At 47.0% G+C, this 16,523-nt stretch overlaps 1 protein-coding gene across 1 annotated transcript; it reads right to left on the reverse strand.

The window, feature by feature from the left end:
* Positions 1-338: 338 nt before the first annotated feature.
* Positions 339-4,330, reverse strand: htr5ab (5-hydroxytryptamine (serotonin) receptor 5A-b; the record flags this gene model as incomplete). The annotated part of the gene is made up of 2 exons (XM_079754462.1): positions 339-671; positions 3,608-4,330. 2 exons carry the CDS (start codon positions 4,328-4,330, stop codon positions 339-341), a joined length of 1,056 nt encoding a protein of 351 aa, XP_079610588.1.
* Between the last annotated feature and the right edge of the window lie 12,193 nt (positions 4,331-16,523).

The raw sequence follows: 16,523 nt of genomic DNA on the forward strand, positions 1-16,523 counted from the left end.
CTGCAAGTTGAGCAGAAGATGGATGCAAGTCTATCAGTTCATGTCTTTTTCCGACGTTGAGTTATCAAACCCAACTCCTGTTGTTCTCGACGTGACGTGACTTGACTTTGTTGTTGTCAGGTGGTCCTCGGATAAGTCTTGCGCCGAAACATCTGCTCTTCCGAAGTACCATTCACCTCCTCACGGGCGTCAAACTGTTCTTAATGTCTCCTAATTGTTGTCTCTATGGTGAAACCTCCTGCACCAAGTAATGAAAGCCCTCATCATTCTCTCATCTTCATTAAAGAAGATGAGAGAATGCCTCCCCCCGGAGCCGGAGGCGGTAGCGGGGTGTGGCCTCAGCGCTGGCGGGAGAAGAGGTTCCTCAGGGCGTTGTTGTAGTTCTTGTTGAAGGCGGTGTAGATGAGCGGGTTGAAGAAGGAGTTAGAGTAGCCCAGCCACAGGAAGACGGACTTCCAGAGGGGCGGGACGTCGCAGGAGCACAGGGGCGTGACCAGCTCGGTGATGAAGAAGGGGATCCAGCAGAGGACGAAGACGCCGATCAGGATGCCCACCATCATGGCAGCCTTCTTCTCCTTCTGCTCGCGCCAGGTGTCCCCGTCCGTCTGGAAGGTGACGGTGGCGTGGCGTGCCGCAAACGCCATCTGAGGCTGAAGAGAGCCGTCCTTCACCTGCCAGACCATAATATAAAGTCAGTCTCAGAACACAATATACAGTCAGTAAGTCTGATTGCAGACCATACTACAGTCCTTTGACCAAACCGTATTTTATCTTAAACCATGAGTATACAATACATTGTGGCAGATGGCAGGGAGTGCTGAGGGGAATGGAAAATGAAAGGAGATATCTTGCAGCTCACTGGCTCCAACCCCAAGCCTTAAGTGAACCTCCTGCTCTAACGAGGCAAACCTGAAGCTCGTTGAGCAGGCAGTGCTGAGGTATAAAAGAGAGAGAACCGGCGGCCACAAGGGTGGCAAGCGCGGAGAGAGTGTATCCGTGTGATCATCTGAGGGAGCGGTACTGGCGCCGAGTGAGGAATAAGAAATGAACATTGATTTCCCGCTGTGACCCGGGCCGCCCGACTCCCCTCACCACGTATTGAACCGTATCGGCCCAGAAGCCTCCTGGCGCTGAGTTCTGGATGACGGACAAACCGACTTTGATTAAAGCGAATGGACTGCGGAGAGGAAGTTGAATTCCCCCACCCCCCTCCGCCCCTCCCTTTGGGTTTAAATATCCCGCTGATATATATTTCAATTGACTTTGAATTGTTCTCTGTGTATGTGTGCTTGGTGTTGAACTCAGTGGCACGTAAACCCCACACCCTTGAGCACTGCTGTAATGCATAAAACATTCTTATTTTATCTTCAACTGCGAATCAGTGAGCTGTGCAGCAGTGGCTGAAGGCAGAGCAGAACTTCACATTCTCAATTCACAAGATCATAAATTCTTTTGAATGTAAAATAATAGCATTCAGTCCAGCCGAGGTCAGTACGTTGAAGTACTTTATGGTAATGCAGGGCAGAAGGTCGACCTTAGACTATTCCTTCCTCTGTCACCTTTCGAACCTTCTATCCTAAGAGTATATATTCTCCCCATAATTCATTCAGACCTCAAAACTACTCCAAAATTGTATCTCACCACCATTTTCCAACTCGCTAATAAACCAATACTATCGGCTGATAGGTGGAGGGCCAGGTGCTCTGCGTAGCGAGACGGTTTTTACCACGGCTCCAAGGGTGAGGCGGGGAAAGGGAAAATGTCAAAAATAATTAGAGTCCATTTTGTACTCCAGGTTGCTTACCAGCGAGGGGGTTTTGGTTTTACGTGTGAGGAGCAGCTGGCGCCTATCGAAGGTGGGGGGGTGGTTATAAAGCGAGGTGGCCCGCGAACACCAAGCAATCTGGAGTCTGTTAGCGGAATCCATATGGGGCCAAGAAGGCCAGGACCTGGGAGCCAGATAAACGCTGTGCATATACACCGGGCATTACGGCTGCTGAGCTCCAGATTGGCAGCTGTGAGCCATGAATGCCAGAACACTCTCCTCTATACCTGTGGATCCTCTCGGATCAGGCTACCCTTCTGGCTTTCAATAGGCTGCCTGGAGAATTTACCTGTGAGATAAGTTTCCGGCTGTTGGCATGGCAACATGGCTGGTGATTTTAGGGATGTAACAGGAGGGATGTTGAGATCGACAGTTGACAAAAGTGTCTGGGAGGAAGGTGAGGAGAGAGGCAAGGGAGGAGAGAACTGAGGCTGAGGGAGGGGAGGAGACAGCTGGGGGGGAGGGAGGTGAGGAGACGACTGAGGGGGTGGGAGGGGAGGAGAAATCTGAGGGGAAGGGAGGTGAGGAGAAGGCTGAGGGGGAGGGAGGTGAGGGGACATCTGAGGGAGGCAGGTGAGGAGAGCGGCAGGTGAGGAAAGAGGCAGGTGAGTGAGACGTTGTGAGATGTTGACGCAGTAGAAACAGTCAACGGATATTGTCTGTTTCTGTGCAGAGATTGGAACGCGTTCTACTCGGCAATGTCGAGGGAATCCATTTTTTAACCATCTTCTTGTCCATAAATTCATGTAAATAGAACCGTCTGTAGGGAATTACCATATTTTCCACACACCCTTCCTTTCTCGTTGTGTGGCTGTTTTGAAAGCACTCTGAGGGTTTGCTGAGGCATTTGATGAAGTGGTGTGAGCAGGGAGGATGTTTGGGGACGGCTCCATTCAGCACTAATAGCTCTCCCACGCTGCAGCACTGATCAGCAGGGACTCCCGGCTCAGAGACGGTTCCAGATTGGATGTTGATGGAGCTTTTTGAATAGCGCTCAGCCGGGTGGTGATTAGAGGCAGCGTCTGGAGAGCTTGGGGTCTTGTTAGGACGGCAACGCAGAAAAACACGAGTGTGGCCAAGCCACTGGCCGCTAGGAAGAATCCTCTTCTTATTATTTCGTTTAACACTGAATGTTTGCTACAACGTCTAATTCTTCTAAATGAACCAGAAGATGAACAGATGTATCGAAAGTCATTATGCAGCAACCAGCAGCATTCTGCTGATGAAGAACAGTGTGCCCCGCAGTGAATAAAAAAGAGAAACTGAACATATATCTATTGTACAATACAATTCCTGGTGAGGACCGGATGAGAACTGATAAAGGTGTACAAAGTGACCCAGTCATGAGGGGACAAGGTGGGGGGACCAGGTGGGGTGACCAGGTGATGAGGTGACCAGGTGAGGTGACCAGGTGAGGTGACCAGGTGAGGTGACCAGGTGAGGTGACCAGGTGAGGTGGCATGGTGAGGTGTCCAGGTGAGGTGACCAGGTGAGGTGACCAGGTAAGGTGACCAGGTGAGGTGACCAGGTGATGAGTCGACTAGGTGAGGTGGGCAGGTGAGGTGACCAGGTGAAGTGACCAGGTGATGAGGTGACCAGTTCAGGTGACCTGGTGAGGCAAACACGTGATGAGGTGACCAGATGAGGTGACACGGTGGGATGTTACCAGGTATTGCGACCAGGTGATGAGGTGACCAGGTGTGAGGTGACCAGGCGAGGTTGTAACATGGTCTTAAAGGCCAAGGTGTACCTTCAGGCTCCACTCCAGGGGCCCTCACTCACCTCGCCCATGGGCGTGATGCTGTTGGTTTTACGAGATCCGATCCGGAACTTGGCGGCCTTGTAGATCTTCCAGTAGACAAAGAGCACCACGCAGAGCGGCAGGTAGAACGCCGTGAAGGTGGAGAAGATGGTGTAGAAGGGGTCCTGGCTCACCTGGCACTTGAAGCCCTGGGTATACGTCTCACCCCAGCCAAACAGCGGTGCCAGGGAGATGATGGCGGACAGCACCCAGGTGAGGCCGATCATCACGTTGGAGATCTTCTTGCGTGTCTTCAGCGTGTACTCCAGGTGCCGCGTGATCGACCAGTAGCGGTCGAGGGCGATGGCTGTGACGTTCCAGATGCTGGCGGTGCAGCAGAGCACGTCAAAGGAGATCCACACCTGGCAGAGCACGCGGCCCAGCTTCCACAGCCGGCCGTTGAGCTCGTGGAGCAGGCTGAGGGGCATGACCAGGGCGGCCACCATCACGTCGGAGATGGCCATGGAGGCCACCAGGTTGTGGGGCACGCGGTGGAAGGTGCGCACCCTCAGGATGGTCATCAGCACTAGGAGGTTCCACACAAAGGTGGCCACCACCAGCATGGCCAGCAGGGTGAGCGTCAGCACGCTGAAGACGGAGAAGGGCCGGTAGATGTTGCCCCCGTAGTCGTGGCCGGGGGCACCCGCCGCCGCCACCACCGCGCTGGAGTTACCGAGGAGGACGCTGGAGTTAAAGGACGACATGGCGGCTTCTCAAGGTCACGAGGAGGAGGAGGAGGGGCGTAGTCGGGGGGTAAGGGACATGCCGGAAAAGGGTTCAAATGGCAGAATCATCCTGGGGGAGGGTGGAGAGGAGAATTAATGAGACGGTCGCATGAGGAAAACATCAGCTGTGAGAGGAGCGATCCAGAGATTGTCCTGTATTGTTCACTTCTACACTTCCTATACTTCTACCACAACCACTGCTACGTCTACTAGTTATAGTTCTACCACTAGTACCACTACCACTATTACTACTACTAGTAATAACGACTACTACTACTAACACGACTACTCCTAATACTTCTTAAAATAAATGCTACTACGACTACCGCTACTACATGAATTATATTAAAACCCATATGTCTTAAGCTATGAAATCATGGCACTTAAACTAAATGTGCTGAATGTCTGTCCCCTGTGCACCAGAAACCTTGAAGCCACCGGGGGTTTCTACAGTGCCGGGCCAATGAGGCGTTGGGTGATTTGTTCACAGAAGGAGCCCCAGCAACAGGCCTCTGTGGCCCAGCAGCATGCTCGCAACTTTCAAGTGCAATGTTATCTACTGCTTTTATAAAGGCAGAGTTCACTGTGGGAAATGTTTGATAGCATTAATATTCAGCTCGCTCTTACTCTACTTCTCCTCATTGATTTGCATCGGAGTCAGACCTCTGACTGACCGGCCAATCATGAATTATTCAATTTCATGCTTGTATTTTACAATTTCGACAAATGCACATTTTTTTTATCTTCGCCACAGAGAAGGGTTTCTGAATCAATTTGGTTTAATTGTATTTTTTTATGGGATCTGTTCTTTCATAATGAAACCTTCTGAAATTCGAACATATTTCATATTCATGAATAACAGTTAAAAACGAACAACTTCCCAAAAGCTACCTATCTTGTCAGGGGTATAAATATCAGATGACTGCACAAATCAACATAATTAGAAACAGAAATACTATTAACTTGACTCACGAAACACATTTGCATGTGAAAAGATTTCGACAAGCGGAATTAATGTGATGAAGAGTTAGAGAATAACAAAGCTGTGAAAATTGGCCTAATATATCTCTGGAGGCCTCAGAATACTTATCCTGTCATAGTCTGGTGGCCAGGATGTTTGATCACAGCTGAAATAATCTGTTTGAAGCTATATCTCAGTCTTGAGCAAGATATCTTACACCTTCCTGCTCCTTAATGACCTGTCTCTATATTGCCTAACCCCTACCTTCTCCTTAATGACCTGTCTCTATATTGTCTTACCCCTTCTTGCTGCTTAATGACCTGTCTCTGTACTGTTCAACCCAACCTCAGGTGTTCCTTAATGACCTGTCTATGTACTGTCTAACCCCTAACTGCTCCTTAATGACCTGTCTCTAAACTGTCCCCCTACCCGTTCCTTAATGACCTGTCTTTGTACTGTTTAACCCATACCTGCTCCTTAATGACCTGTCTATGTACTGTCTCACCCTTACCTGCTACTTAATGACCTGTCTCTATACTGTGTAACCCCTACCTGCTCCTTTATAAACTGTCTCTGTACTATGTAACCCCTACCTGCTCCTTAATGAACTGTCTCTGTACTGTGTAACCCCTAACTGCTAGTTAATGAACTGCCTCTCTACTGTCTAACTCTCAACCGATGTGTCTAAATTTTCTATTCTTATATTTGTATTCAGTCTTGGTTGATGGCTCATAAATGAGTCATCACCGGGAAACTCTTGTCTGTCGTAGAAATCTTACCAAACAGATGATAATCTTTATGAGCAGCAGATGAAAAGGAAAGTTCTCCCCGTAATGGAGGCGGCGGCTGTCTGCCTGGAAGAGTGAGGCAGTCCTCGTAGGTAAACGGTTCTTCGAGCCAGATGGAGTCTAATTTACCATCCCAGGGGCAGAAGGACTGAACCGGGCCTATGCGCGCTTCAATAAGATAATTTTGTATTTCTGGGAGCGGAGATGACATTTCACAGCTCACCTTAACTCATTACTTCCTCTGGCCAGCTGACCTTGCAGTTTATCACACAGAGAAACGCTCCCATCACATTAAATATTAATGGCGCTCGGAAATGTGGTGTCCGACACTATGGGACCTGCATGGTTTCAACTGGTTTTGCTTCTTCCAGACTTTTTGGCCAAAGAATCCTTTGTAATACATCTGTCAGATGCATCTTATTCAGCTGGATTAAAGTTGAATTGTAATTAAGTTTGTTTTGAAATCTCATTCATTTATTCATGACTATATTCGCCTACTTGTTATAAAGAATGTTTTTGACTTTGTGTGTGTGTGTGTGTGTGTGTGTGTGTGTGTGTTTTTGTTTCCACCATGGTGTGTTTGTTAGGTGTTCACAAAGAAGAATAATACCCTGCTATGTAAGATAAAGAGTTGCTGGTTTGGTTCTCTGGTGCGCCAGTGTGAAGTTGCCCTTGTGCAAGGCAAGGTATTGACCGCTGGGCAGATGTTTGTGTGTGTGTGTGTGTGTGTGTGTGTATGTGTTGTAGCATGGTGTGTGTTTGTGTGTGTGTGTCTATGTATTATTGACCTGTATCATTGTCTATGTATTATTGCAGGGTGTGTCTGTGTTTGGTGTCAAGGGTGTTTGTGTGTTTGTGTGGGAGAAAAGTGATGGATGTTAGGGCGCGGAGCTGTCAGTCCTCTCACCTCACAAGCTGCTGATCAGGACACACACACACACACACACACACACACACACACATGACACACACACACACACACCCACACAGACAGACAGACGCATACGCACAGGCACACACACACACACACACACCACCGCAAACCGGCCTGAATACACAAATGCACACACAGACATAGACACACATGTGCACACACAAACGCACGTACACACACACACACACACGCACCACCGCAAACCGGCCTGGATATACACACACACACACACAGACACACACACACACTATTACCAAGCCCAAAGCGCCATCAAATTGGACGAGCGCTGAGCGGGAAGCAGCCAGTCAGACGACGGCGCTCAACAAAACGAGTGAAGAGGCTGAGATAATCAGACTCACACACACACACACACACACACACGCACACACACACTATGTTTCTATAGATACACAAGACAGACTTATAACAGCTATACCATTGCCCTAGGTAGACAGAATGATAGACAGACTGATAAACAGACATAGAGTGAAAGACAAACCAAGAAATGATTTGAAATAAAAGTTGGTAATTACAGAAAGGTGTCAGTGATTACCCATTTCCAGTGAAAATTAAAAAAAAAAGTTTATGTATCAATTACATTTTTTCTATTCTATTTGGTTATGAAATGAATTTCCTTGTTTGATTTTTGTTTTTCCCTCAGAACATCCAGTTCCCTCTTAGATGTGCCGTTGTTGAGTGAGATAATTCCATTTTAATTAATTAAACTGTTATTTAAATGCCACCAACCGAGCTAAAGGTCGTCCTGTTTCCTTCCTGCAGCACTGCCGACTCTCTTTCTCTGTCTCTCTTTTCTCTCTCTGAATTCAACAAGTCTTCAAATGCTTTTTCTAACTAATGAGGCTATTCAGGCAATAACACAGCAGGAAGATTTGACACCTCCTTATATTTCAGGAGAGGCTGTCGCGACCTCGTTAAAAAACCCAGTGTGAATTAAACAAATTTCTTGAAACTGAAGTAATGCAGCGTCCGTATGGAGGCGAACATTACAACCGGTGGGTTCTTTTCACACATTGTTATTGTTATTCTTCCTTAGATACATTTCCACACATATCTGTGTTACCTGCAGTCACTATCTGGCGTGTCGTCTTGTTTTCAAAGCGTGGTTTTAAATCCAAACGGTGTAACTTTGGTACGTCCAGAGTGTCCGCGTGACCCGCACGGTGCGTGGATATGGTGTTGTAATGAAATGAGAAAGTAACTCGGGAGTGGACTGCGCGTCCTCACAGTCCTCACGGTGCTGAGGCTGAGGCGCTCTTACACGCACTCTCCCACTCTTACTGCGCATTAAGTGGAAACACCATGAACCCAGACACGACCGCGGCAAAAGGAACCCACCTCGTGGTCGGTGCGTTGAGAAGCAGTCCGGGACGACCGGGGGTCTCGGCGGGGCGGGGGTCTTGAGTGTCCGGGCTCATGCTGCCTCTCTGTGGCCGCTGCGGCGCGTCTGTCTAGGTCTATTGCGGCTCTGCTCCCAGGGACCACCGGACCGAACCAACTCAGTCCGTGAGAGAGGGGTGGCGCTGGGTTCTTGTGTGGCGGACGCGTGGCGGAATGCAGCGTTACGCTCCGTTTATTCATGGTGTGTTGACATGGCGCAGCTCGACTGTGATGTTTTTTAAAGCCGGCTGAGTTTCTTTGGGTTCGTGTCCTCGTTCGAGGACCCCCCCCCCCAACTCAACGCTGTCTTCAGTCGAGTCGACAGAGATTGGCAGTTTCTCGGTCCATCTTAAATTACTGAACAATGTACTGGGCCCATAGCTCTAGAAATTAATTGAGTTCTGATATGGTTAATATTCTTTAACTTGAAAGGGTACTTTACTCCTTTCAAAAATGTGTATCGCTACAGAATGGTTCAAAGTTTACACTGAAATAAATGTTCAGTGGAGTGGAGGAGCGGAGGCGTGGAGCGGTGGAGGGGTAGAGGGGTAGAGTGGAGGAGTTGGGGAGTGGAGGGGTGGAGGAGTAGAACCCTTGGGGCATGTTGGGTTTACGTTCAGCACCACGGAGAGCGACATTCTCTTCTTCGGTTTACATAGTCCCTAATGCTACAAACCCATCATAACACAGAATTTATGTCAGCAACGTTACACACACACACACACACACACACACACACACACACACACACGCACACGCACATGCACGCACGCACACATACACACAGACACAGACACACACACTCAGACACACACATAAATCAAGCCATATAGACACAATAGGGGAGGTTTCAAGGTTGAGATTGTGTCCCACTATATATTATGTCCAGTGACGAGCTTCTGAGCCTGTGTCCGCAGTAAACCAGGCCATGCGTCGCTGCATCGACACGCAGATCTCCCCACCGCTGGCCCACTGCGGCAGCCAGGGACCAGACTACATTATTACATGACTAGGTTACGAGATCATTATTTTACCAGATTAATAGATTACTCAATGATTTGATTTTAGATGATTTGATTATTAGATGACTAGATAACTCGATTATTCAATGTTCCTTTTGTTGTTATTGGATTATTAGATTACTAGATCAATACATTTTAGATATTTGATTGATCTAATATTACATTATTAGATCAGTGGATGGATATATTACTAGACTAGATAAGATACTAGATTAGATATATTATTGGATTATAAAAAAATTAGATTACTAGGTTAGATGATTATACAGCCCAGTTATTTCTTTGTTTATGTCGATATTTACCTTTCAATTGGTTGCCCGGACTACAGCACGGTAATGAGGTAAACAAAAGATATTTGTTTGCCACATTCTGTATCCACTAAGTCATTAATAATAGATTAATAACAACATAACAAAGGATGTGTTAATGTATAATTGAACATATTGTGAAATTATTCAAAACATGTTGTTCCAGCTTAAAGCAACAGAAGGACTTTATCTTATTTTCTCTGTTGATGGATTTGGGTTTAAATCACGTTGGGGGGGGGAGAGGAGAATAGGAGGGGTGATGGAATGGGGAGGGAGGAGGGGAGAGGAGGAGGGCTGGAGGGAATAGGGAAGAAGGAGGCGGGGGGGAGGAGGAGATGGGAGGGGGGGAGGCTGCAATGTCCTGCCCTCGTTTGGCAGGAATCCAACTCGCAACCCCAGGGGCCCGAGTCACGTGTCGTTCTGGTGGTTGTGTGCGTGTTAATATGTTGTGTTTCCAACATTACCATTCCCATGTTTCTGTTCTAGGGTCTTCATGGTCTCGATGTAGAGATTTGGCAAATAGGCTGTTCTGATGTTTTTCATCTATAGATGTTGCATACAGTGAATCTGGTCATAATGTCAATGCATAGATTATGTTGGATATATAGATTATGTATAGAGTCTGTTTTGGTCTTAATGTTAATGTATAGTTGATATATGATGTATAGATTTTGTATAGAGTCTGTTCTGGTAATAATGTTAACGTATAGATTATATATGTTGTATAGATAAGGTATACAGTGTATCTGGTCATAATGTTAACGCATGTATTGGATATGTTGTATAGATAATCTGGCCATAATGTCAATGTATAGGTTAAACATGTTTAAAAAAAAAAACACTCCATCAGTCCATAATGATGTCAATATGAAGATTATCCAATATATATATCGATTATGTAGTGTTATGTTGATAAAGCTGTTCTATTGTTATGATTGAATGGTCTGGTCTATTTCAAACTCATATCTGGTCAATTGAAGGTACAGTAGTATAAAGCAGGACACATTCATATCTGAATGGGTTTTGCAGCAGCCCATGACTGGACTGGAGGCAGTAAATCGAGACTCAGACAATAGGGGCCGCGCTCAGTCGGACACTAGCAGACCGCGTGAAGACAGCCAGAATGTGCACCATGTCGCACCATCTCACTCTGCCCCCTCATCGTCTCATTTATTTTTACTCTTAATTCTCCTCCCACACCTTCTCTTATGCGTGCTGATGGAGCTCACTGGCTGGGCCGTTCCTTCTCTCTGATCTCTCTCATCTCCGGTTCTGCCTGTCAACACCGTATTATAGTCATTGGATCCCGCTGTGGGCATTCGGTGCCTCGCGCCTGCATCCTCAGGTTCGCGATGTGTATGTGTATGTGGCGACATGACAGAGGGTCATATAGGAGCGGTGATCTCTCCCTGGCAGCAGACACTGACCCACGCCCCGGTGGTTCAGTCAGATCAGACTCCTAAAGGTCCTCTGCAGGTGTCATGTTAATTAGCCTTCACTTGTCATCATCCCTTAATGACATCACTAGTGGGACTAAGTCAAACCCAAGTCGATGATGGACAGATCAGCCCAACAGCCTACCTAGTGAACTGTACCAACTGGTAGGCTGATCTACCCATTAAACATTGGAATTGGACACCCCAGCTTGTGATGTCACAAATGGGTGGATTTGATTTGGTTTGTAATGGCTAATTAACATCAAACTTGGTGGTAATATAGGGTTCCTTAAAGGTACGATGATCAACTGAACTTCAAGAGGTAGAGTATTGTGTCTTGTACATGGTAGTGCCGGTTTAGTTCCCGGCTTCCCTCTGATTCCTAGAGCAGCGCACTTCATTCCAAATTGTTCATCACTTCCTCTTTTTGCCTCCCACGGAGTGTTGTGATCGAACTTCGACCTCTGACCTTGCCTCTAATGATCGAAACGGATGCACGTTGTTCTCTCCTCTCCGGCGAGGCAAGGTCGCTGTCTTTCAAGCGCGCCGACGACTCATTTTCACTTTGTCTCCTTCCCTCCTCGGATTAATCCGCTCGTCGCCACGCGCCCGAGCGTGGGAGGCAGCGGGGTCAGACAGTGTAGGCCAATGGCTGCCGGGGATGTTCGCTCACGCTGCTGCATAATCCACTGTGGAGACGAACAACAAGCAGCGACATCACTGTGCTTCCCCAGGAACCCTTCAGTGTAATTGCAGGGTGCCTGCCGTAGGATGATGGCGGCGGGGGAGTGGTTATGAAACTGAATCAGTGATGTGTGATCCTCCAACCTCTGTTCTGGTGTCTCCACCTGCTCAGCTGTTGCGAAACACGGGAATATTGCTTATAGAAAGGCAGGCGGAATACAGCTGGCTATGGCCACTCGTATATACAGTACTTTTAGTTTAATCGCCCATATGACGAGAATACCAGGGCTTTGTAAAGGTTGCGGGGCATACATTATTCAAGACAGCGCACCGACGTAATTACATGCAAAAATATGCAATCCCCATTAGGGAACGGGAAAGAAACGAAGCAGCACCAGGTGTTCAGTGTATTATGGTATGTAAAACCACTGGGGGGGAGAGGGTTGCTGTACGAGTTGCTGGTTTATCCATACCTGACGTATCTGCATACGACCTCATTGTGTCACTGAGGCAAGTACCGCACTTAAATATAATAATCTAACGCTGGCTGATTTGATCAATTTCATTATTTATTAATGCATGAAGATGAGGATCTAGAAGACGTCAGAGCGGAGAACCGTCTCCACCCTCAGCCATCAACACTGTTTCCCGACAGGAAACCGTCTGGTTCTTCATAAAACACTTCTGAATCTACCATTCGGAAAATAGAATATTAATATTCAAAGCGACTTTGGTCTATCCTCCGTTATTCATTATAAAGTGCCGTTGTACAAGGAAGTAGTGAGGGGACGGGAGGGGAGGGGAGCAGAGGTTAGGTGAGGAGAGGGGAGGAGAGGGGAGGGGAGCAGAGGTTAGGTGAGGAGAGGGGACGGGAGGGGAGGGGAGCAGAGGTTAGGTGAGGAGAGGGGACGGGAGGGGAGGGGAGCAGAGGTTAGGTGAGGAGAGGGGAGGAGAGGGGAGGGGAGCAGAGGTTAGGTGAGGAGAGGGGAGAAGAGGGGAGGGGAGGGGGAGGAGAGGTGTGAGAGAGATGATGGAGAAGCCGGGGGATTAGGTGGGCTGGTGTATGTGGAGGCGGTAGAGAAAAAGGAGGTGGAGGGGAGAAGAGGTAATTGGGAGTGGAGGCTTAGGGGGACATAGGGAGGGAATATGTGAAGGCAGGAAAGATAGATGAGGTGGATTGGGAGGAGGTGGGGGAGGAGAGAACATGATGAGATTGAGAGGCGGAGGAGGAGGAGGAGGAGGAGGAGTGGGGGAGAGGATAGGGGGGAGGAGGAGGCGGCGGTGTTGACAGTGTCTCTTCTCTCCTTCAGACGGTTGAGTCTCTGAGGGTACTCAGGGGGAGCTCCAGCAGTAATGAGAAGTGTTCCTGGGAGCCGTTGGTGCCTTGCCATGCAGGGTGCTTCATCGGTGGGTCGAGGGACCAACGGAGGACCCTCCACCCGCTGATCTCCAGCAATCAGAGCCCCGCGTCCCCGGTGACGTGGGACTCAGGTACCTGACGACGACCTCTCTGCGACCCCAGCTCATGATTGCATAATAGAGGGTTTCTCCATCGTTGGGATCAGCGTTGGGATCAACACAGCTTTAAAGGCACGGATATCGAACAGAACTATCCGCTTTCTCCACTTCCTGCTTTCTCTTGCTTGTGTCTTTTGTCACTTCCTGTATTGCGATCGGTTCTTCCTGTTGTTAGGATGGTTTTATATTCAGAAGGCTAACTACTACCGTTGCTAATAACCATTGCTAACCAACTACCACCATATGAACAAATCTTTAATTAACACTGCTAACTACCACTCCTAACTACCGTCGTTAGCCTTGGTAGTTAGCGTTGTTCTTTAGCCGTGTCGGTATCATCTATTGCTAGGTACTACTGCTAAGTACACACATCGCTCTCTACTACTACTTCCAATGACCGTCGCTGACTGCTAGCATATAGACAAGTCGTGCAATATATAAAAGCTAGCTAATTAATTCTAATAACTGTGAGCCCAGCTTGAGCTAGGCCAACAAGTGTTATCTGTTAATTACTGCGTCGGCGGTTCATTCATTTAACACATTTTCATGAAGAAAAGGTCCTACAGCAGGTGTGTTAGGCACATTATATTTTCCATTATAGATATTATGTTATACCCGTATTAACATTCTGCATGGAACATATTTAACTGTTCGATCATGAGACATGTTCTAGAACAGGTGGAGGCAGTAAACATCTCTGCTGATCTGGTTCCCAGGGGAGCCTGTGTGTGTAGGCGTGTGTGCATGTGGCGTGCACGTTGGCCAAAGTGTGTTTTGTCTCATTCAGTGTAAAGGGTTCTTGGATGGACCAGATATAAGTGAGGACAATGGAGTGGATCCAAGGAAAAAAACCTATTGCACTACATCTGACCCACGCACACACACACACACACACTCAAACACAAACACACACACGCAAACACATTAAGACAAGTATATACACAAGAGAAGGACTCAAGGCTGTCTGTTTGTGTCCTGTGACAAGCTGCTGAGAGTTTACAATGAACCGCCATCCCTCCTAAACCAACCCACTAACCCCCTGCTCCACACACACACACAAACACACACACACACACACACGCACACACACAAACACACACACACACACACACACACACACACACACACACAGACACACACATACACACACACACACACAAACCTGTTCAGAGTTCACCTCGACTCTGCATAGCTACCCAACCCCTTCCGGCCACCATTGTATGTTGTACATCCTGTCACTTAACGTGCGCACTTATTGTACGCACTTAATCTACATTGCACTTATTCATAGTACTTAATTGTCTAACATCTGCAGTAGCTGCTAGCATTGCTGTACACGGGGAATGGGTTAGCCTAGCGATTGTTAGTACTTGCACTTGGCTCTATGAACATCTTTACTGTACTGACAGCAATATATTGTTTCACTTCTTATGAAAAGTTTTATAAAAAAAAAAAAAAAAAAAAAAAAAAGTATTGTAAGTCGCTTTGGATAAAAGCGTCTGCTAAATGCCCTAAATGTAAATGTAATGTAAATTTTCATGTTACAGGTGTTACAGGTTACAGGTGTTTCAGGCAGCGGGTGTTTCAGATTACAGGTGTTTCAGGTCACATGTTTTTCAGGTTACAGGTGTTTCAGGTTAGAGGTGTTTCAGGTTACAGGTGTTTCAGGTTACAGGTGTTTCAGTCAGCAGGCAGCAGGTATTTCAGGTTACATGTGTTTCAGGTTACATGTGTTTCAGGTTACAGGTGTTTCAGGCAGCAGGTATTTCAGGTTACAGGTGTTTCAGGTTACAGGTGTTTCAGGTTACAGGTGTTTCAGGTTACAGGTGTTTCAGGCAGCAGGTTTTTCAGGTTACAGGTGTTTCAGGCAGCCGGTGTTTCAGGCAGCAGGGAGCAGGTTTTTTAGGGAGCAGGGAGCAGGTGTTCCAGGTAGGGGGTTGGGTTCAGACGGACTCTCCAGCGGCTGAAACGTTGTGTTCAGAGCAGCAGAACCAATGAATGACCTGCGTCATGAGCCTGAAGCAAATCCGAGCGCCCCACGGAATGTTCAACAGGGTAATTTAATGAAGCACCTAGACAAGATACAAAGATGTATTCATATAACAAACACCAGGATATAACCCTGACCCTAACCCCGGACTCTTACCTTAACTCCTAAGCCCCTAACCAAGACCCTTACCCTGGCCCTAACCATTACCGTAACCCTGACCGTAAACCTTAGACTCTTCTAAGACTATAGAGGTTAACAAAACCTTTGTAGTACTGTAGAAACAACTCATATTTCCTGTCCTGTCTAAAATATTGGAACAAAGTCACTGGAATTCCTTCATTTCACAAGCCTTATGGACTGAACACACATCTGATGAAATGGAATAAAATAACGTAACGTTGCTCAGGACATTCATTTTCAATGCTTTAAAAAGCTCTCTCCATGTTACAAATCATACACAAAACAATACTCTGAATACAAATGAGGACACACTACCTTCCACAGTACAGAACAAACAATAACCATTGTGTTCCCCTACGGCACTTCGTGAGTGTTAGAGATTACTCAGAGTCCATTGGGGTTTTTCTGCATTGAGATGTGCCGATGGCATATCACCGCCCCTAAACCTGTCAGACAATTATAACACATTTATTGGTTTGTGGAAACGGCAGTCAATCGGCATTCAATAATAATGACAACAGTAATGCATGCTGTTAAATATAAATCGTTTTCATTTAGGTTAAATAAGAGTGAACTGAACGAAGGGCATATTGTCGGGGACCAGAGAGAGTTTGTGTTTAGTTGTGGTGAGATGAGTCAGCGCAGCGCTTTATTCTCTAGTGTCGGTTCACTTCATCACAGACAGTCTGTTTGATATTGAATTCCTTTCAAAACATCACAAAAACTCAACCCGATTATTTCACAGAATTGCCTACATTGTGTGTGTGTGAGTGTGTGTGTGTGTGTGTGTGTTTGTGTGCGTGCGTGTGCGTATGCGTGTGTGACTTTTTCTACTTAACTTTCGCTGGAGGATCACTTGCCAGTTTAGATTGCAATACAGATTCCGCAATTGACTTTCCCTGTGATGAAAATAAACTGAGCTCCGGTTCAAACCCAATTTATTCACCATCAGG

The sequence above is a fragment of the Pollachius pollachius genome (genome assembly GCF_949987615.1).
Source record: "Pollachius pollachius genome assembly, chromosome: 17".
Taxonomy (NCBI): domain Eukaryota; kingdom Metazoa; phylum Chordata; class Actinopteri; order Gadiformes; family Gadidae; genus Pollachius; species Pollachius pollachius.